The sequence below is a fragment of the Chaetodon trifascialis genome, chromosome 2, assembly GCF_039877785.1.
Source record: "Chaetodon trifascialis isolate fChaTrf1 chromosome 2, fChaTrf1.hap1, whole genome shotgun sequence".
Taxonomy (NCBI): Eukaryota; Metazoa; Chordata; class Actinopteri; order Chaetodontiformes; family Chaetodontidae; genus Chaetodon; species Chaetodon trifascialis.
The window spans coordinates 2,342,555-2,363,132 of NC_092057.1; the positions used below are offsets into that span (position 1 = coordinate 2,342,555).

Sequence of the window (20,578 nt, forward strand, 5' to 3'; positions counted from 1 at the left end):
GGGCTGCTGACTGTCGTAAATTGCCTAGCTGCAGCCTAAGCTGTCTCACGGTGGCTACATTGAAATTAATTTGAAAGCGCTGCTGTAGAAAAGAATAATGGCAGACGAGGAGAAGCTACCGTCAGGGTGGGAGAAAAGGATGAGCCGCAGTTCAGGTAATGAAACAGAACTCACGAGAGGCTAAATATGCTAGCCGGCCCCCTGAAATGGCTATGTGTAGTAAAGTTAGCTTATTAGCTAGCATGTCTAGCTCAGTGGTCTACTGTGGAAACGAGGCGGATGGAACTTTAAGTTCAATGGGGATGAGTCGAAGCCAGTGATGGGTAACTCGGTGTTGTGGGTGTGTTTTGTGAAATGTGGCGTTTGGCTGTTTTTAGGTGTGTTACTTCATGATCGCGCCAGAGCTGATCCAGTCAACCTGGCTACTGCAGGGCCCTGCATGACGTCATACTGCTCCAGCGCCTCACCTGCAGACTGGGCGAGCCTCAGCAGAGTTTTTAGACATTAATGTTGGGATGGCAAAAGGCCTGGAGTCTAATTCCTTAAAAGATGAACCCTTTATTGTAGACTTTTCTCCCGTTCAGCTGTGCTGTCACACTGTGCTGAGACCAATGGCTTACATCACAATGTAGCTCATCTCTAAAGATGCTTTTCAGGACCTTAAAACCACCCTAACCAGGGTTTTTTTTTTAAATGAACAATGAGTCCAATGATGGTGTGTCGTCCTCTAGTGATGAACTGACAGAACTACCACACATCACTGTGTTTTCGTCTGTTTTGGATCATCGTCTTTGGTCATTTGGCCTGCAGACCGGATTGAGTGGAGGTCATTGGAGGAGTTTCTTAGAGAAGTATGAGGAAACCAGGGGTGGCTGTGGCACAGCAGCACAGAAACCCTGAATTTTATGTGATGATATGACAGTATTGACAAAGAAACTGGATCAGTCATATCATGGCCGATACGCAGTCCTCTGAATAAGGTTTGTGATGCTGATGTTGGGTTTTCAGCTCGTTCCAGTCGTTAAAACGTCAATGCATCTTTAATGACTTTGTCTCTTTGCCCTTTAGGTAAAGTGTACTACTTTAACCACATCACCAATGCCAGCCAGTGGGAACGTCCGGTGGGAGACGGCCGTGGAGAGCCAGATAAGGTTATTATGGCTCATTTTTTAAACATACTTATTTTACTCTTAATAATTATCATAGAGTGTTTGTAATGCTTTACATCGGAACATAGAATCAGCATTAAACGACTTAAGTGATGATTAAAATTATTGATTTGTGGATGATCTCTTCTGAATCTTTGGGACTTCCTGCTTCAGCAACAACAGTGACATCTGGTGGTGTGAAGAAGTTAAAGCAGGCCTTTAATACCTGAAACGCTTCAACACCTACTAGCTGCGTTTCCATTATCCCTAGAAATGCGCAAAACCTAAATATCGCAATAAAATACTGGTAATGGAAACACTTATATTTCGAAAATCCTCTCAAATATCGCAAAAACATTTTTACGCTCTCATGAGGTGGTTTTTCAGACATGTCGATATAAAAGTGTATCGCAAAAGTGTAATGGAAACACTTTTTTTCGCATTTAGACCCATCGATTGCACCGTAGACCTGGGGTATTTTATGTGCCTCATAATCACGTTGCGCAATCTCTAGAGCCTCATCCACGTCCGGCAAATGAATTTTTCTTTTCATGAGCTTGCTGCATATAGCTTGGCAAACCCCATACACCAAAACGTTTCCCCTATTACCCTGTACTCAGAGCAGGTTGCCAGTTTATAAAAAATATTAATATAAATATAAATTTATAAAGGGCAATAGCCACTCGCTTCCGAGTAGGAACAGCCTCCCGGGGGCATGACACATCTGGTGCCACAAGAGGTTCAAGAACATCGCAAAGCTTGTTGAACGTGGCCCGGGTCATCCGAAAATGTTGTATCCACAGTTCGTCTGTGAATTCCTCATTTACAATCTTCTCCCAGAAATCCCTTATTCGTGGCCGCTGCCACACATAAGGGCTTCGCCTTTGAACAGTTATACGTTGCCTCCGCCTTCTGTTCATAATAAGTACAGCAACAGCCGTAGCGGCTCCTGAGATCAGTGTACCGAGACGCATAACGCTTTCGGCCATCTTCCTCAAAGTGAAGTCTCGCGGGACGGCCGAGAATTTATGAGAATTTCGGTTAGTTCGCAAAACACCGTTCAATGGAAACACCTGCAAGTAGCACTTGAACTTTGTTGAAATTTCAGAAATATCGCTTTTATTTTGCGAACAACTGTAATAGAAACGCAGCTAGTGACTTCATATTACTGTGTGTAATGAAAATTTATTTTAATTAATATTATTCTTGTGCTGAAATGCAGCAGTGCACCCATATATTTTTGTACAATATCCTAGAATAAAATAATAAAGATAATTAAAAAAAACAATGAAATAATTCATAAAACTCTGTTTCCAAAAACATTGGGACACTATAAAATGTAAAAAGAATCATGATTTGCAAAACGCTGAAACCCCATGTTTAATTAAAAATAGCACAAAGACAAAATCAAATGTTGAAACTGAGAAATTTCACTGTTTTTTGAAAATTATGTCCTCATTTAGACTTTGACACCAGCAACACCTTTAAAAGAAGTGGGGCGGAGCAGCAAAAGAAAAGTTGTGAAAAGCTAAAAGAAAGCAGCTGCTGGTCGTCTTTCTGCATTTTCACTTAATTCTGGGATTGTAGTGTTTTGCAAATCGTCACATTTTATTTCTATTTACCTTCTTTTTTGTTAGCACAGTTGTGAGCATGTTGTCCAAATAGCTTACTTATGAAATAATTTTGTTTATATTAAATATTTATGGACCTTATCGATGTGTGTTTTTCCCCGTTGGTCAGCAATTACATAACATTTCATAAGTGTGGTGTTTGTTACCTGATGAATGAGACTAATCACTTTACTGCCTTTTTATTATTATTAGTATTATTCTTATTATTATCAGGTTTAAATGTTCTCAGACGTATAATCGTTTAATTTCTCATTAATTTTCCATCCCTCGTATCCCTCCAGTGTTGCAATACATGCTCCTTGAACTTCAAACCAATAAATGCTTTCTGAGGCGCAGATGATATTTCAGGCTTTAATCGTTCACGTTTGCACTGAGAAACAAGCCTCTGTGCTCATGTGTCGTCCAGCCAAATGAAAAATTACGACGTGGTCAAATGTTACCACAAGATTTTTAACTACAGGTTTAATGTTACAAGATAAAAACCTCAGACTTGGTGCTGCGTACTCAGAAATATGTCGAGAGCCAGTAAAACCATATAATTAACTCACTGGAAACACAGTTTGTTTTGAGTTCAGCGTATATAATGTAGTTTTTAAATGTTTAAGAGGTTGCAGAACAGGTCAGAGTCACTGCGCTGTTAGAAAATTGCACTTCTTCATTAAATGTCCTTCCTATATCAGCGCTTTGTCTCGTCCACACTTGAGCTCTGTGTTACTACTGACAGTGTGTGACACTGCTGATCACACACGCCCCCCGTTCACAGGAACGCTCCACTCATGTGTCAGAGAGGACGTAATCAAACATCCAGGACACTTTGTCTGTAGACTTTGTCTCCATCCTGATCGGCCTGTCATCGTTATGTTTACGTTGCATGAAAAACTCAACCTCAGGACTTCTAGATGCATCATTTTATGCAGAGAGGCCGGACGTATCGGCTCGTTTGGAGACGTTGGGATCTTTAAAAGAAGTTAAAAGTTTGGTGGGTTTAAACTAAGGATGGTTTTGTAACAGCTGATGAGTCAGTGAGCTTTACTGACCCATTAACATTTACAGCCCCGACCCCGTCAAGGTTTATTGTGGAATAATCATGATGTCACATGAGAAGCTCAGATCACTTGATAATTTACTCGCTTTACACTGAGCCTTGACATTTGCATTAATGTGAGTGAATCTTTATTCAGGAGTCGTGAGTTTGTTGCTTTCTGACAAGACAGAAGATTTTTCACAGCATAGAAACCCAAAGGCTGCTCTTATTTTTGGATTATTCCTGATCAGTGAAGCATGAATAAATGCTTCAGGAGCAAAGATAAAGCCGTCAGTCACAGACTGGGGGAACTCCACAGAGCAGTTTCTGATCGCTCTTATTGATCCTGGGGTGTGTTGATCAGTTTAGGGTTTGGCTTTTTCGCTCTCGCAGGTACGCTGCTCTCACCTCCTGGTGAAGCATAATCAGTCACGTCGTCCATCTTCATGGCGGGAACAAAACATCACGCGAACTAAAGACGAGGCCCTGGAACTCATTCAGAGTAAGTACGGCATCAGGGAGGGAGGGGGTCGATCGGGTGTGATCCGTGTTTAATTTGTTTTTTACTTCTCTTCTGTGCAGAGTACATCGAAGACATCAAGTCTGGAGAGGAGAAGTTTGAGTCTCTGGCTTCTCAGTTCAGCGACTGCAGCTCAGCTAAGAACGGCGGAGATCTGGGCTTATTTGGCAGAGGTACACAGTCACATCCAGTGATACAGCAGCAAGTAGGCCTCTATCCCTGAATCCACAAAGCCACATGAGTTGGACGCATATGATGTGTTTGAGTCTGCAGAACATGGTTACATGAGAACACTGCAGAAGATGCCATGTGGAGGCGAGTTTACAGCCCCAGTACCTGGTTAGCCTTTTAAATTCAGGTGAAATAAAGAGATACAGAGGAGTGGGTGAAGGGATGAGTCCAATCAATATCTACATTTTTCTTTTTGCCTGCAAGTCCCCTGAAAGACCCACAGCAGCGATGACTTTAACCCTTTAACGCAGGTTTTCTGTGTAGCCAAAGCCTGATGGTGGGAGTCTGTGAGCGGTCAGTCGGCCCGGCTCGTGTTTTCTCTTCATGACTCTCAGTGTTGTTTCGATCGGCTGTCCATTGGTTTCATCGTCATTCGTTGCGTTTTGTGAGCTTCAAACTTAATAGCCGTTACTGGCTGTGTCCAAATGACGCACCCACAGCTGAAGCGAAAGCCAATAAACCTAAACAAACATGTAATTTAATTAAATGCATGATAAATGATGAGAGCGTGGACCTAATTGCTGGTTCTGCTGATGTTTTTCCTTCACATCACCGGACGAGTTTATTGCAGACATTTCCCATTCGGATGTGAGCGAGAGCGCAATTAGATGATATGTGTGTATTTTATAAACCATAAAGGACTGACTGATGGAGAAAATGATCAGCTGATTAATCGATAATGAAAATAATGGTTGGTTGACAAAAAAAGAAAGAAACCAAACAAAAACAGGAAGTAATAAACAAACAAACAGAAGATTCTGTGAAGCGAATGCAGCAATTTAAGTAGAACACAGACGATAACGTGTGTGTGTGTGTGTGTGTGTGTGTGTGTGTGTGTGTGTGTGTGTGTGTGTGTGTGTGTGTGTGTGTGTGTGTGTGTGTGTGTGTTTTTTAGGTCAGATGCAGAAGCCTTTTGAAGATGCTTCCTTCGCTCTCAAAGTGGGAGACATGAGCGGCCCTGTTTTCACTGACTCTGGAGTCCACATCATCCTACGCACTGGTTGAAAGGAAGCAGCCACATACTGAGCTTTCCTCTTACACACACGCACACACACACACACACACACACACACACTGCTCAACCCAATCAGACCTGTGATTTCTTTTAATGACACACACCACCCAATAAACAAAGCTTACGGGCTGAATCGCATTATTTTACATGTAAGTCCGATCATTTCGCTCCGAGCACTGTTGAACATGTATGAATAATTGAACCACGCTGAACATCAAGGAGCACTGCAGATTATTCCTGTAAGACCTCGAGCTTTTACTGACCATGGCTACGCCGTCATATATAGACAGGAGTGCCTGTGACTCGCAGTGAGTTTCACACGACGTGCACAGTTTGAGGATGCGTCTGTAATAGCTTGTTTTTTTTACGTGCATGTCTTCAAAAGGACCATTTACTGTATGTTTTCCTGTAACCTTTTCCATTTCTGCAGTATGTGTGTGCCAAAGCGGTTCCTCTATCTGTATTATTATTCTGGAAAATGGATTCATGAGCTGTTGGAAATACTTTCCGGCTGTTACAGACCCCACAGTGGAGAGAGCACAGCTAGGTCTCTTCTTTTAGCACTGATTTAAAGTTTTTTCGTTTCAGTAACACAGAATAATTTGTTCCAGTAATCCACTTTGAAAAGTGCATGTTTCCCCCTTTAGGATATGCAAAGATGGCAGCGTTGAAACTGTCCAGGTTTTAACAATCAGCCCTGCAGCTTTTAGAAGCATCAGAGATGAAGTGTAACACTCTTGTGTCGTTGGAGTTTTTCTTTCATCATTAAAAAAATCTCTTTTTTTTGTAGGTGTCCTTGTGTCGGTTAGTTCGTCCCTTTTGACGTTCATGAAGTTGAATTTTGATTAATGCTCTCTTTGCATCACCAGGAAAAATAGCAGAATACAAAGAAACTCATCTGACTTCAGTTGGACGTACAGTCATTGGATGTAAAATAGAAGAAAGATGTTGGAGAATGGCTGCACGGTGGCGCAGCAGGTAGTGCGCGTGCCTCACAGCACGAAGGTTGCCGGTTCGATCCCCGGGTCAGGCGGGGCCTTTCTGTGTGAAGTTTGCATGTTCTTCCCGTGCATGCGTGGGTTCTCTCCGGGTACTCCGGCTTCCTCCCACAGACCAAAAACATGCTCATTAGGTTAATTGATGACTCTAAATTGTCCGTAGGTGTGAGTGTGAGTGTGAATGTTTGTTTGTCCTTACATGTGGCCCTGCAATCGGCTGGCGACCGGTTCAGGGTGTACCCCGCCTCTCGCCCATTGTAGCTGGGATAGGCTCCAGCCCCCCGCAACCCCGAAAGGGATAGGCGGTATAGATAATAATGTTGGAGAATCAGAGAAAATTAGACATATTTCTACGTCATTTGCTCCAACACACCACCTTATTCCATGTCTGTAAATAAACAAAGGTTTACAGGAAGGTGTGATTCTGCAGCAGCAGTGTACTGATTCTGCTGATGAAGGTCTTTCTCGCCTGAATCAGTGGATTTAAGTCTTAAGTTGTTGTTAAATGAAGGAAAAACAAAGCACACATCATCAGCCGCTGACAGGAACTACCTGCCAACCCTCTGAGCGTCAACTTCCCAAAAAGTTTAACTTCTTTTCCAAATATCTTGAGTATCATTTTATCATAATTTTATAAATTACACATCGACAACCTCGCAAAAGCTCTTCTAGCATGTTTTTCATTTCTAGTTACGAGACATCTGCATTTACAGCTTTCTTGCCTTTAACAGTATTCTTTAAAGCTTCTTAACTTTGGGGATTAGCACTTGACTAAGCTGTGAGAGGCGTTCCTTAACGGTGCTGCTGAACTCTTTTTTTTAGAGCTTTCTCTGGCCTGTTTTGGTTCCCAGCAGCACCAGATGAAGGTCAAACTGGAAGCTTTGACTTTGTTAATGCTGAACTTCATGATTGAATGCAGAGGAAGACAGCGCTGCAGTAAAACACCGTGCAGAGTGGCACATTTTGTTTTTGATGAGAACATGCTGCCATTCCCGATAATGAAGAGCAATGCATTTTGGGAAGAAAAGGCTTTTGTGCACAGTTGTAGATTCAGTCTTTAAAACTATATTTTTGGTCATCAAATATTTATATTTCAACATAAATGCAGACTTGGGCATCTGAGCTGTGACGTCAACGTTCTGGAGGAACTCTCACTGGATCAAAGTTTGGTAAAGATTTGGCCTCACTGCCAAGTCTCCACCAGCTAAAGCTCCACCCGGGGCCCAGCACAGTGTACCTACAGGACACACTACATCTGCCAGCTTATAATACACACACACACACATGCACACACACGCGCGCACACAGTTCATTTCTTTCTTTCACCAATAAAAACACCATATTTTGTCTCACCAACATTGTCCTTGATTGTAAATACCAGCACCTGCTTGTCCTCACTGAGTGGACTCTCCTCACATGAGGTATATGACACATGAAGTCTACTGTTACGTATTTTAATAAATGAAGTCACGTCGTCCATCTTCATGGCTCCAAGCTCCAGGGTCATTTCCTTAGACCTGAACATAAGGGAGGACCATGTCCATTCTGGTTTTTATGATCCTAATTGCCTCTGATTTGCTGCTCCCTTCACGTAATAATAATCTCATAAGCCTCATTAATATAGAGAATAAAAAGCGCAGTCCTGTGCTGATTCCTCATCAAGGAACAGAGTCTCTGTGTCGCTGGTTCTGATTTTGAAGACTGAACAGCAACAGCAACTTTTGGAGATTTGGAACAGGTAATTAACTCTTTTTAAAAGATACTATCAACAGTCTTTACTACTGTGAAAACTAAGACGCACCACAGCGCAATGAATTAGACAGACAGCGTCATTTGGGCTCTGATGCTGGCGACTGTGTCAAAGAATTCGCCGGACCTGTTATAGTTCCACATAGTATGTTGAGATTATGTGGATTTGCTAGGATCAGAAGTTTAGAGAATTATTTTGTCTTGTTTTAATTGACAGTGATGTTGAACCCTGTAAAGAACTCTTCAGTCGTTCATTTGTGTGAATTTTTGAAGTTGCATCTGTCGTTTAAGATAGGTTAAGTTAAGGATAAGTTTGATTTTGTGTTCACTAACCTTAATCTCATACCTGAAGACAGAATTATTCCGACCTGTCCAGCTCAAAACAAATGAATCAAAAGTCAGTGATGCAGAGCAGTGACTGAGGGTAGTAACAGAATGACACCAATCTACAATAATCTTGTCTTAAGTGCTTCTAAAGGTCAGAAAGGTCGGGAGAATTTCATTATATGGGTTCAGTAATATTCAAGAGATCACAATTACGCCACAATTTCTCTCTGAAAGCTGTGATAGCCCACAGTGTGCTCCGGTTATCTACAGTAAGGTGATACAGTTAGAGCAATGGAAAGAAAGTCTTTATCTTGGCAATATTTATAGTATACAAAGGTAAAGTCTCATAAGATTGTACTTAACGTATTATGTAACAGATACTGAGGTAACAGCAAGATTAGATTTTTAACCCACAACCTGGTGACACAAACATTACTTGTTACGCTCACAGATAATCATCTGAAATGACGCTGACTGATTTCCTTCTCTGCTCTCTCTGTCTTTCTCCGACATGCTTCATCCAGCCATGCCCTCCTCTTCCACGCCACCCCTTCTCTACCTGAGCCTCCTCCTTTTCCTGTCGCACCTCCGCCCTGCTCTCTCCTGTCAGACCGGGACCACCAGCGAGTGTGAGGCGGCCCCCTTCGTACCAGGCCACAGCGTGGTCGGGGAGGGCTTTGACGTGGTCACCCTGCAGCGTAAAGGGGCCCACGTGGTTGACATGAAGACCTACCTCAGCCCAGATGGCACCTGCACCCTCTGCCCCAACTCTCTTCAAGGCGGCACGCTGCAGAAAGTACTTCATAAATGAATCATTTTGCAGTAACTTTAACAGTTGCACATGCCTTCTGTGTGCTAACCACGGTGTTTCCACCTCCACTTTCAGCTGCCCCTCTCTGCCTCGAACTGGCGTGTGTTCAGCCAGTGCAACACTGAAATCTACAGCAGTGAACACACCTCTGTTAGGTATTGTATTTGACAGAGGTTTATCACTGGAGGGGTTATGAGCCATTTCTATATTTCACTGTCATTCCATTTCCTCAAGAAAGGCCAGCAATGTGAATGTATGCACCAGCCTCCTCTAAAGCTCAAAGAGCTTAATGCTGATTTATTTCATGTGAACTGTGTCCACAGCTCACTGATGGACGCTTACGCCACCCAGGACAGTAGTGACTGGAAGGTAGGAAGCATTTCACAGCTATTGCTGGAATGAAAGGAACGTTTCAGAATATTATTATCATTATCATTATTATTAAGATTATTATGTACATATTTATATATCCTTTATTTGACCAAGTAAAAACCTCACTGAGAGTGACCTGGCCAAGAAGGCAGCATAGACTCAGTTACAAGAACAATACATTACAATTCACACACACTCAGTTTGCATTCACTACAAATAAGCGAAACAGTTCACAACAAAAACACAATAAGTGATTATCAGAAAGACAACACGCCAACAAAGCATACAGCAAAACAAGAGGGAAGAGGGAAGCAGACCAAGGAAGGACTTATACACAAAAACCAACCAGCGCGAAAATCAGCAGAGATGCAGAGATGGCCACTCAGCAGCAGCGTATAAAGAACAGTGATGTACAAAATGTCCACAGCCAGTAAGAAATCGTACAGCACAGTGATAGACAGTGTCCAGCTTCTTAAGGCATTGGTCAGATGCACCCATATACAGCAGATCACCATAGTCCAACAAAGGTAAAAACAGAAATCAGGTGTTTTTTTTCCATTTGAAAGTAGCATGAATTTGGACTTATCTGGATTTCAAACCAGTTAAAGATGACTTAAATGAGACTGAACAACATCAAAAGCAGACTGCAAGGTTTCTAAAGTTTGTAGCACTGATGGAGACAAACAATAAATAACAGTATCATCAGCATAAAAATGAAAGGCAGCATTCTCAAGGTTATCACAGCGGTTGTTTACATAAATTGAAAAAAGCAGGGATCCCAGTATAGAGCCATGTGGTACACCCTTTGAAATAGGGAGGAGGGAAGAAGAAGACTCAGTAAACTGCACACACTGTGATCTACCTAGTTCAAGAACCACTTTAGAGCAGAGCCAGACAAACCAATATTTTGCAGTTTAGTTGCCAAAATGGCATGGTCAACTGTGTCAAATGCTTTGATAAATTGATGACTATTATTGGTATTGTAACTGATAGACCACTGGACCCCAGCCTTTTTCCAGAATTTGTTTTGTAGGAACCAACACATTGTACTAGTTACACAGGGCTGATATGATGAGATTTCAGAGCACCACAGCTTTTATGGCTCATGTTCCTTTGAATCTATGGACCTTAGCCCTTAATGCCAGCAGAACAAACCCAGTAGATTCAATTAAAAGTATTTGCAAATGAAGGGTTTTATCAATATTTAATAGAATGGAAATTTTGGTGAACATCATGCAGGTCCTAAGGTTATGTTTGAAATTTTTCTTGTCAGGTTGGTTTGGAGTTCGATAAGTTTGTGTCTGCTGACCTGGAGGTGGGGGGAACACGCTCCGCTGTGTATAACTTTTCAGCAGAAAGGACCAGAGAGGACCGCTACTTCTTCAGCACTCACAGGATCACCTGCTCCCATTATCGGTAGGCCGTGAAGATCCGCGCACTGCAGCAGAAGATTTGTCAGTCAGGCTTGTTAAGGTCATTTCAGTTAAGATAACTTCCTATTTTGTCTCTTTTTGTCTAGCCACCGTGTGTCAAGCAGTCCACCCCTCAGCTCAAAGTTTAGTCAGGATTTGGCCAGACTGCCAAGTCTCTACAACTCCAGCACCAGCCCTCAGTACAGGGAGCTCATACATACCTATGGCACACACTACATCCGCCAGGTTAAAACACACACACTGTTTGAATTTCCTCATTTAACAAATAAAAACTGTATTTTTTCTCTCTCAGCAACACCCCTCTTCATTTCAGGCTTACCTTGGGGGGCAACTCAGGCGAATCACAGCTATACGCACCTGTTTGTCCACACTGAACGAGCTTTCCCCGAGTGAGGTACATGTAGCACACGTGCAACGTACACACTCACCGAAACACATATGTGTACGCTCCACATGTACGCAAACACAACTGCTGTTACACTGCTGTGAAAGACTGCCAGAAAAGTGATGTGAAACATCTGCATGCTGTTGTTTTCCAAACCCATGAACTTTTATTATTTCATGTTTTCCAATGGCTAGAGGCAAACGACCCGTTAGATTTTTTATTTTCCTGGATACAGAAGACATTTCTGTTATTGATCCTCTTTTCCTCCATAAGTGTTGGACTGGGTTGAGATCTGGCGACAGTGAAGGCAACAGCACAGAACTCTCCAACCATTTATTCAGCTTTCTCTTTTGATTTCTCATCTGTCTGTGGATACATAATGTAGGGCAGGTCATCCAGTGATCACAGGGTTGGTAGTCTCAATCCTGACTCCTCCTCACAGCATGTTTAAGTGCCAATGAGTAGAAGATTTTGAGCCCACACCTTTCTTTGATGAGCAGGTCTTCGCCACCACCAGTATAAATGTGTGTGTGTGAGTGTGATGCACCATTTATTGTTCTCAGCATAAAGGAACTATTTAAATGAAATCCAGTACCCACTGAATATCAGTAGCATCTCATTTCCCCCTCCTGTCCTCCAGGTGTACTCCTGCTTATGGCTGGGCGTCTCTGTGGGCCTGGGGATGATATCTGATAACGAACGGTCTTGCAGCAAAGTCCTACAGAACCAGGACATGTCCAGCTCATACAGCTCTGGCCTCTACCAACACTACACAGTGTTAGCAGGAGGCACTGGGTGGTCGGGGGAGTTTTCACTCACTCAAAATGACTCACTGGGTTACAAGAATTGGCTGAACACCCTTAAGGACCATCCAGATGTTGTTTCGTACTCCCTTAGACCAATGTATGAGCTGTTGCCGAATGAGGCGCAGAAGCTAGGGATGAAGGCTGCCATAGAGCAGTACTTAGAAGACAACGGTGTGAAGAGCTTGAAGAAGGAACCGGACTGCGGGATCCAAACTTCCAACGTGGCTTCAAACTGCTGTCCTAAAAAGACTGCAGAGGGAATGCTGAAGGTGACCATCATCAGAGGCTGGGATCTCGATGGAGATTTCATTAGCAGGACTAACAGGTGAGCTGAGAGAGACCAGGGATTGCGATCTGAAGGTGGTATATCAAACAACAACATTAATTCACTGGTTGCTTTTCCTCATTTTCTCCATTCACAGCTATGCTGTCATGTGGTACGGTACCACCAAACACAAGACTCGTGTGATTAGGTCAAACAACCCCGAGTGGAACCAAAGCTATGATCTGGGCAAGGTCAGTAGACTGATGAGCTTAAAAGACCTTCAATCCTACACTATAGCTGCTACGTCTAACATCTGTGCGTACCTAGTGAAGTCAAAAAGTAAAAATTAGTGGTCATACTTAAAGGCCAGTTAACTGAAATGACAAAAAATATGCTTGGACCTGTGTGACTTGTAATCTGGCATCAGCATAAAGGAAAGCCTGAGGGAGATGGGTACCAGGTGAGTGGGATGATCAGGTGATGGGACTGGTGGGGAAGGGGTTTCTTCCTGGTCACGACAGGAACTGCAACACAGCCAAGGTGCTCGTGTATCTGAATCTAAAGGTTGCAGAATCACTCTTTGTATTATAAGAACCTGATCCATTCCATCCAGTAATATTTGAAAAGTCTAGAAAAACTGATTTAATTCTCTGTCCCATTCATCCCAGTAGTTCCAACCACTGTTTTTTTAAATAAGGCTCTGTCAATGCATCTGCGTACCACCATTTCATGGATTAAGCCCATTGTTCTCATTACTTTAGCTCAACATTTGAAGGGAAATCATATTTTTAATGTTATTTCAATCAGTATTTGAACTATTTCTTTCTGCAGGTGGGCACACACTTGGATTTGAAAGTCGAGGTCTGGGACAGGGACTTGGTAAAAGATGACCTTCTGGGATCATGTTCATGGTTCCTGAAGCCAGGGACACACAAACTCACCTGTCAGCTCAAGAAAGGTGGTTTTGAGGTGGAGTATACTATGACCTGCGGCCCTTATTTGACTGGGGAGGGGTGCAAAAGTTATCAACCAACCCCATAAAGGGAAATGCACTTTGAGACAAGACTACTCGCAGACGTTGCTCGCTGTTCTTTAAAATCCAACTGAAATCACATTAAGTTCAGTGTTGTAGTTTAAATTAATGTCAACATGTGTTTTAAATTAATTGTTCATAGTTTTTATTATTTAAAGGAAGAAAAGGGGTTGGGGGGGGGGATATCAGCAATGATGCTTTTTGTCTCAGTTGGTTGGAGGGACGCGTCCATGTGTGAGTTTGATTCTGCCTTCAAATGGGGTCGTGTGTACTGTGTTCATGAGCATGAGTCCATAAGACCCCCCCTTCTCAGTCATGGCAGAGGTCATGGAAGTTTATTTATTGATAGTAAGTTAATATATTGTAGTTTTAGTTATTCTTCATCCATGTCAGTACAAAAACAGTCATCATTACGGACAGATGTATGCTGTAGCAAAACAAAAAAGTGATTTAATTTCAGTTGGATTTTAATTGTCATTTCAATCTTGTTGATTCCTTGCTTTAAGTGTAATGACCCCATCAGTCACCACAGCGCTCTGACACACAAGTCAAGTGACTGAGGAGCTCATACGTTCATTTTCCTACCATTAAACTGCCTGTAGACTAGTTTTCAGCCTTAACATGTCATGCAGTAAATGTTGTATCGCACTATGTAATGGCTATAGAATGATTTTGATTGGCTGCCTCTAAGTCATCCTCACCCACAGTTAAAAGATTAATCCAGTTAGCCTAAATGAATTTACTTCAACCAACGGACAGAACATGTTATCACTGTCTCTGCTGTACATTTTCTTTAAAGTTGTAAAAACATTAAACTATACCAACCCAGTTACTGCTCAAAATACACTAAAGAATCTCTATCTGCTCTCTTCTCTCCATTATACATGAAATAAATGAATGCACTCATGCTTTTTTTCCTGTTTTCTTCTACTTCCACTTCCACCCAGACACCAATCCCTGCTGTAGTTTAGCCTACATGTTTGCACAAGGCAATACTCACTGTGTTATTACTCCATACAAACATTTCAATGTAAACATCAATTGTGAGTGGCGAATTTTGGTGGGGCGTTTTCTGTTTGGGCTGCAGATTATTTCGCTGAAATTTCTCAACCATGCTGCTGTCAGGCTATGGCTCGAAGCAGGACTCAGCTGCAGAGACTCGTGTACACAATTTCAGCCTTTATTAAAGAAGCCTGAAAATCCTCTTGGCAGAGTGTGAAAAACGAAAAGGCTATGAAACTTTCCTGACAAGTGATCTTCCCTACAGGAAATCACCCGGCTATGAAACATATACAAAGAAACAAGAAAACAAAAACAGGCTATGAAAATATTGCAAACTGAAATCGCTCCAAAGGGAGGAATATCTATACTAACTAGAGTAATAAAACAAAGAACAGAAAATCACTCCAAAGGAGGAAAAAAACAAACAATCAGGTAATCGGGAAGACAATCAGACTGGAGACATGAGGAAGGGCAAGTGACCTGAAACGAGAGGAGAGTTACTTTTCAAAATAAAACAGGAAAAGACGAGACAAAAAAACCCAAAACAAGACAAAACCTCACCGCGGTGTGACAGCTGCATGTTGTCTTTGTGGTATTTTCAATTAAATACGGGTTTCAGTGTTTTGCAAACCACTGCGTTCTGTTTCAATGTACATTTTATACACTGCTCCAACTGTCGGTTGGTATCATGGTATCATGGCTAAAAACATCCACCCTGCTGAAAAACCAGCCACAACGCTGCTCATCTATTTAGAGCCCTCATTGACTTTGTTTACATGCACGAAATACTCCTCATTCTGAAAAATACAATATTCCTACTAAAAGGTTAAATACGCATATGTCATGTTAAGTTATGTACATATATAGAGAGAATAAAAACCTTTAAATTAAATTTTAAGTATGTGACAGCTCAGCAAAGCAAAGACAACATCACTGTTGTCTCAAGGTCAAATTGATCAGCGGTAAAAGAGAAAGTGTTAGTGTGTGCTGTTGTTTGTGGAGTTGCTTCAGTTATGTTTATCTAACCGTTAAATCCGGTTCCCATGAGCGTCTTTGTTTTGTTCTCTTCAAAACACACACCCACTGGTTAATGCATGATGTGATTTCTTGAAAGTCATGTTAGACGCTGCTTGTTGATTGACACCTAAAACAACCCAGACAGGCTGAGACAAAAGTCTATTAGTGTGCATGAACAGTCCACACAGTGTTAGTGACAGTGTCCTTTTCCAAAACAAATTTGGAAATGGGAATCAAAACTGAACATGTTATTGTGCCTGTCAAAAATTTAAGATGCAACTTATAATTTATAGCATTTGGCAGGATTGGTTGAGGGTGGCGGTTAAGTATTATGATGAAAAAGAATTGCCACTTGAGATTATGGCTTTGCAAGACGGGGTGATTTCTGCAGCCCTGCCTCCTTGAAAAATGTGGTTTGTCCTGTTGTTTTAGTAATCATGCCATGTGTAATATCTCAAGAGCTGCCTCCTATCTGAGAATATCAAAACTATATATAAGATTTGTCACATGACCTGAAGTATAAAAGTGCTGTTACCTGCAGACCTGACAATGTCACCACATCCTCAGCTGGCACACTCTCCTCATCTGCATCTTCACCTGAAAGATTCACACTGCAGAAGTTTTTAAGAAACCCTGCTGAGGCCTGAACAGGTAATCTTGTTTTTAGTATATAATGCACATTAACAGACATTTAATGGTTCTTTTTACCCAAATTACAAACTGACCGCATGGGGATTTTTGGCATTTTCCCTTAAGAGCAGTGTAGCTTAGACCTACACATAGCAATTTAATTGCAATTGCATTTTTGAATTTCTGTTTTTATTATGTTCTATGCAACTGATGACAAATAGCTGTGGCCGCATCACAATGAGTCCTTAGTACTGCTAAATGTGCACTCCCACTGACTCAGCTGCAGAGGCATTAATCATGCAGTTCAGGCTGAAAGAGCAAAAATAAATCAACATAGTAACCGTGAAGTGTTAATATTATTGCATTTCTAGCTATCAGTCTCCTTGATCAGCTTATTGTTTGCAAAGCCAGGTCACATCAACTAAACACGTGCACTAATAAGGTAACATAGTAAATTAAACATATAAAAATGCCCTTAAAGTGGAAACAGACATTTTTATTCCCATGCAGGGTGATGGAAGTGCAAATGGAAATAATCACAAAGCGTGTTTGGTAAAATAAATAAATAAATAAAAATAGCAGTCTTATTAACTTCATTGATAATAACATTACAGCTGAAATTGTGCTCGCTGTTTCCGTTTTTATTCTCTCTGTCTTTCTCTGAAACTTTTCGTTGTCTCTCTGACATCCAGCCATGCTCTCCTCCTCCACGCCACCCCTCCTCTACCTGAGCCTCCTCCTCTCTCTGTCGCACCTCCGCCCTGCTCTCTCCTGTCAGGCCGGGACCAAAACAGAGTGTAGGACCGCCCCCTTCGTACCAGGCCACAACCTGGTGGGGGAGGGCTTTGACGTGGTCACCCTGGAGCGCAGAGGAGCCTACATGATTGACGTGAAGACCTACCTGAAGCGAAGCGGCACCTGCACTCTTTGCCCCAACCCTCTTCAAGGCGGCAAGCTGCAGAAAGTAATTTAGATCAGCACGAAGACAAATTTGCAGACATTGCAGCAGTGGTAACCTCACCTTTATTCTCAGCTGCCTGTCTCAGCTGTGGTGGACTGGCGTGCGTTCAGCAGCTGCAGTTTTCATCTCGACAGCAGCATGCACACCTCCGTCAGGTATTCTGTGATATGGAGTCATAATCTCGCATAGTGCTGGAAGTGTTTTCATATTTTAACTTTCCTGTTCCAGTGACTCAGCACAGGTTCGTCATCTTTACTGAAGGTAAAAGCAACTCAAATAGGCATTGGTCAGAAATGTTTAAATCTGATTCTTCAGCTCAGATCAGCGCATCTGGAGGACGTCTGGCATCCAAATTCCAGTAGGGGGCAGTAACAAGTACATTTACTCAAGTATTGTACCGTAGCAATCATTTTGAGGCATTTTTCTTTAGTAATTAAAGGAGGGAAAGCTTTAGTTACGAGCTACTTTGCAGATTCAGATTAATAATAAAAAAAAAATAAGATACGAACCACTGAATCCTGATGCATCATTAGATATTAAAGTACCCAGCAGCAGTACAGTATATACAGTAATTAAAATAAGCCCCTCTTTTACCAGCTGCAACATTAAAGTGTTGTTGTATTAAAAATAATAATACAGGAACAGAATATTATTCTGAAGTGGGCAATTCTGCTTAATGAAGAGTTTTACTATTGTAATTTAGGCATATTCTGATGCTAATAAACTTAATGTTCAAAAGCATCTCACTATCTTGAGGCTCCAGAAAATCCCATTCATTGTTTATATTCTAATGATTGATGATTTCACAAATTCCAAACTCTTCTGTGAAATTCCTTGCTTTAGATAAGGAGTGAAAGTGAAAGTTTACTGACACTAACTGATCTCAAAAATGGGTGTCATTCCCCTTTCATAACATTTATCTTGCCTTTCATATTCTTAACTGGCCTTACATTTATTACATTGCTGCTGTGAATCTTCTTTATTTTATGTGACTTCTGTGTTCACAGCTTACTGGTTCAAGAATATACCAACCAGGTGTGTTCCAACTGGAAGGTAAGAAACTTTTCACAGTTGCTGTTAAAAGAAATGTACATATCATAACTATACACGTGCATGTTTCCCAGAGGCAGTTCAGCCAAATGTGTGAAATTTGTGACCCTTTAATATACTGCACCGTGTTTGTTGCATACTTTTTTTTCAGTCTGGACTAAGTTTCCTGAAGTATGTCAACCTGGAGGTGGCGGGAACACATTCCACTGTGCATACCCGTGCTACAGCCAGGAGCAGAGAGGACCACTACACCTTCAGCATGCACACGGCCACCTGTACACATTACAAGTAGGATGTGAAGACCCCCACCCACATCACCCCAAAAAATGTATCCAAATTTGCGTACACAGATAATTCTCTGCTGTCTTTCTTGTGTTGAGGTTCCGTGTGTCGGGCAGACCACAACTCAGCCATGAGTTCAGGAGGGATTTGGCAAGACTGCCCAGTAACTACAACTCCTCCACCAGTGGCCAGTACAGACGGCTCATAGCGATCTATGGCACTCATTATTTCCGCCAGGTTAAACCACACACACATCACTTGTATTTTCGTACTCTGCAGAAGTAAAACACCAAATTTTTTTGTCTCAATAAAATTTCATCGTATGTAATTTCAGGTTCATCTAGGGGGGCAATTTCGGCGAGTCACATTTACACGTACCTGTTTGTCCTCACTGAATGGCTTATCCTCACACCAGGTATGTGTAGTAGTTTTGTGAAAGCAGTAAACACACATGCTGTACTTACACTCTGTACCAACAATAACACCTAATATCCCCTCCTGCCGTCTAGGCGCACCAGTGCTTATCACAGGGTCTCAGCATAGGCCTGGGGAAGATCAGTCCGTCCTATACTCACAGGACCTGCAACACATTCCTACAGAACCGGGACGTCTCCACCTTCTTCAGCTCCGGTTTCCACCAACACTACACTGAGGTGGTAGGGGGCAGCGGTTGGGCTGGGGAGTTTTCACTCACCCACAACGACTCCCTGGGATTCCAAAACTGGCTGAAAACCCTCAAGGATCACCCTGATGTTGTTTGGTATTCTGTAAGACCGATATACGATCTGGTGCCATCCCAGACACAAAAGACAGGACTGAAGGCTGCCATAGGGCAGTACTTGAAAAACAGCGTCATCGGGGACGCATCCAGACAACCCTGCTCCAACTGCTGTCCAAAACATGCCTTGAGGGGAACACTGACGGTGACCATCGTCCGAGGCTGGAGTCTGAGAGGAGATTATTTGGGCGAGACTGATTCGTGCGGAGTGAAAAATAATCAAGTTTCATTGTGAAAGCACAGTATATGTGATGTGTCAAGCACAAATACTGATAGTTATTTGTTTTTCCATGTTTTTTCCAATTCACAGGTATGTCCATATGTGGTACGGTTCCCACCACCACAGGACTCCTATGATCGAGTCTAGTAACCCTAAATGGAACTGTTATTATCATCTGGGCAAGGTTAATACTAATCTTCTCCTCACAGAATAGCTCAAAAGTGGCACGGTGGCTCGGTGGTAACACTGTCACCTCACAGCTAGAAGGTCCCTGGTTCGAATCCTGCGGTGGGCGCTGGGCGTGTCCTCCACCATGCCTTTGGTGCCTGCTGCTTGATGAAAAATAAGGGCCGTTCTGAGTTTGCAAAGCTAATATCTTTGATGAATATTGAATCAATACAACATAACACAAGTAAATCTTTATACTACTTTGGTTTAACTTCTATTTGTTCTTTTATGAAGGTTGACACAAGCTTGATTCTGAAGATTGAAGTCTGGGATGAAGACTTGTTCCATGACGACCTCCTGGGATCATGTACGAGAGAACTGCAACAGGGGACACAGACATTCACATGTCCGACCGAAAATGGCTGCGTGGAGGTCAGGTACACTCTGACCTGTGACCCTCAGCTTACTGGAACCAGATGTAACCAGTACAAACCTTCTCCTAACTGACAAATGTCCAAGTAGCAGTTCGTTCAAATGCTGCTGGCATGTCAATCAAGTTGAGTTCCCTGTTTGAAACAGTCAGTAACATATTTTGGGGACTATATAAATTAGAGTTATAGCTGTTCACTTATATAATGTAAGCACTTGCCTTATAAATGTATATTGAGCATCATATGTGTTTCTGGGCCCTAGCTTCAGCTGTAGTGTACTGTCAACCCCCA

General features: G+C 42.2%; 3 protein-coding genes across 3 annotated transcripts; all 3 read left to right on the forward strand.

The window, feature by feature from the left end:
* Positions 1-8: 8 nt before the first annotated feature.
* Positions 9-6,355, forward strand: pin1 (peptidylprolyl cis/trans isomerase, NIMA-interacting 1). The gene is made up of 5 exons (XM_070980331.1): positions 9-155; positions 1,069-1,151; positions 4,197-4,305; positions 4,386-4,496; positions 5,450-6,355. Exons 1-5 carry the CDS (start codon positions 98-100, stop codon positions 5,557-5,559), a joined length of 471 nt encoding a protein of 156 aa, XP_070836432.1. The 5' UTR covers positions 9-97; the 3' UTR covers positions 5,560-6,355.
* A 2,744-nt stretch (positions 6,356-9,099) lies between these two features.
* LOC139344972 (perforin-1-like) lies at positions 9,100-14,653 on the forward strand. The gene is made up of 9 exons (XM_070983420.1): positions 9,100-9,439; positions 9,530-9,609; positions 9,778-9,823; positions 11,100-11,242; positions 11,346-11,484; positions 11,573-11,653; positions 12,285-12,775; positions 12,873-12,966; positions 13,547-14,653. The coding sequence occupies exons 1-9, from the start codon at positions 9,155-9,157 to the stop codon at positions 13,754-13,756; spliced, it is 1,569 nt and encodes a 522-aa protein (XP_070839521.1). The 5' UTR covers positions 9,100-9,154; the 3' UTR covers positions 13,757-14,653.
* A 2,438-nt stretch (positions 14,654-17,091) lies between these two features.
* LOC139349513 (perforin-1-like) lies at positions 17,092-20,363 on the forward strand. Its single transcript, XM_070990389.1, has 9 exons — positions 17,092-17,361; positions 17,431-17,513; positions 18,366-18,411; positions 18,560-18,696; positions 18,789-18,927; positions 19,025-19,105; positions 19,200-19,669; positions 19,779-19,872; positions 20,151-20,363. The coding sequence occupies exons 1-9, from the start codon at positions 17,092-17,094 to the stop codon at positions 20,361-20,363; spliced, it is 1,533 nt and encodes a 510-aa protein (XP_070846490.1).
* The last annotated feature ends 215 nt before the right edge of the window (positions 20,364-20,578 follow it).

Excerpts from the sequence above, each read along its gene's own strand:
- pin1 (XM_070980331.1), top strand. The coding sequence starts at position 98 with ATGGCAGACGAGGAGAAGCTACCGTCAGGGTGGGAGAAAAGGATGAGC. Across the intron at positions 156-1,068 it reads AAGGATGAGCCGCAGTTCAG|GTAAAGTGTACTACTTTAAC; the intron begins GTAATGAAACAG and ends TTTGCCCTTTAG. Across the intron at positions 1,152-4,196 it reads GCCGTGGAGAGCCAGATAAG|GTACGCTGCTCTCACCTCCT; the intron begins GTTATTATGGCT and ends TCGCTCTCGCAG.
- LOC139344972 (XM_070983420.1), top strand. The coding sequence starts at position 9,155 with ATGCTTCATCCAGCCATGCCCTCCTCTTCCACGCCACCCCTTCTCTAC. Across the intron at positions 9,610-9,777 it reads AGTGAACACACCTCTGTTAG|CTCACTGATGGACGCTTACG; the intron begins GTATTGTATTTG and ends CTGTGTCCACAG. Across the intron at positions 11,654-12,284 it reads ACGAGCTTTCCCCGAGTGAG|GTGTACTCCTGCTTATGGCT; the intron begins GTACATGTAGCA and ends CCTGTCCTCCAG.
- LOC139349513 (XM_070990389.1), top strand. The coding sequence starts at position 17,092 with ATGCTCTCCTCCTCCACGCCACCCCTCCTCTACCTGAGCCTCCTCCTC. Across the intron at positions 18,928-19,024 it reads GCACTCATTATTTCCGCCAG|GTTCATCTAGGGGGGCAATT; the intron begins GTTAAACCACAC and ends ATGTAATTTCAG. Across the intron at positions 19,106-19,199 it reads ATGGCTTATCCTCACACCAG|GCGCACCAGTGCTTATCACA; the intron begins GTATGTGTAGTA and ends CCTGCCGTCTAG.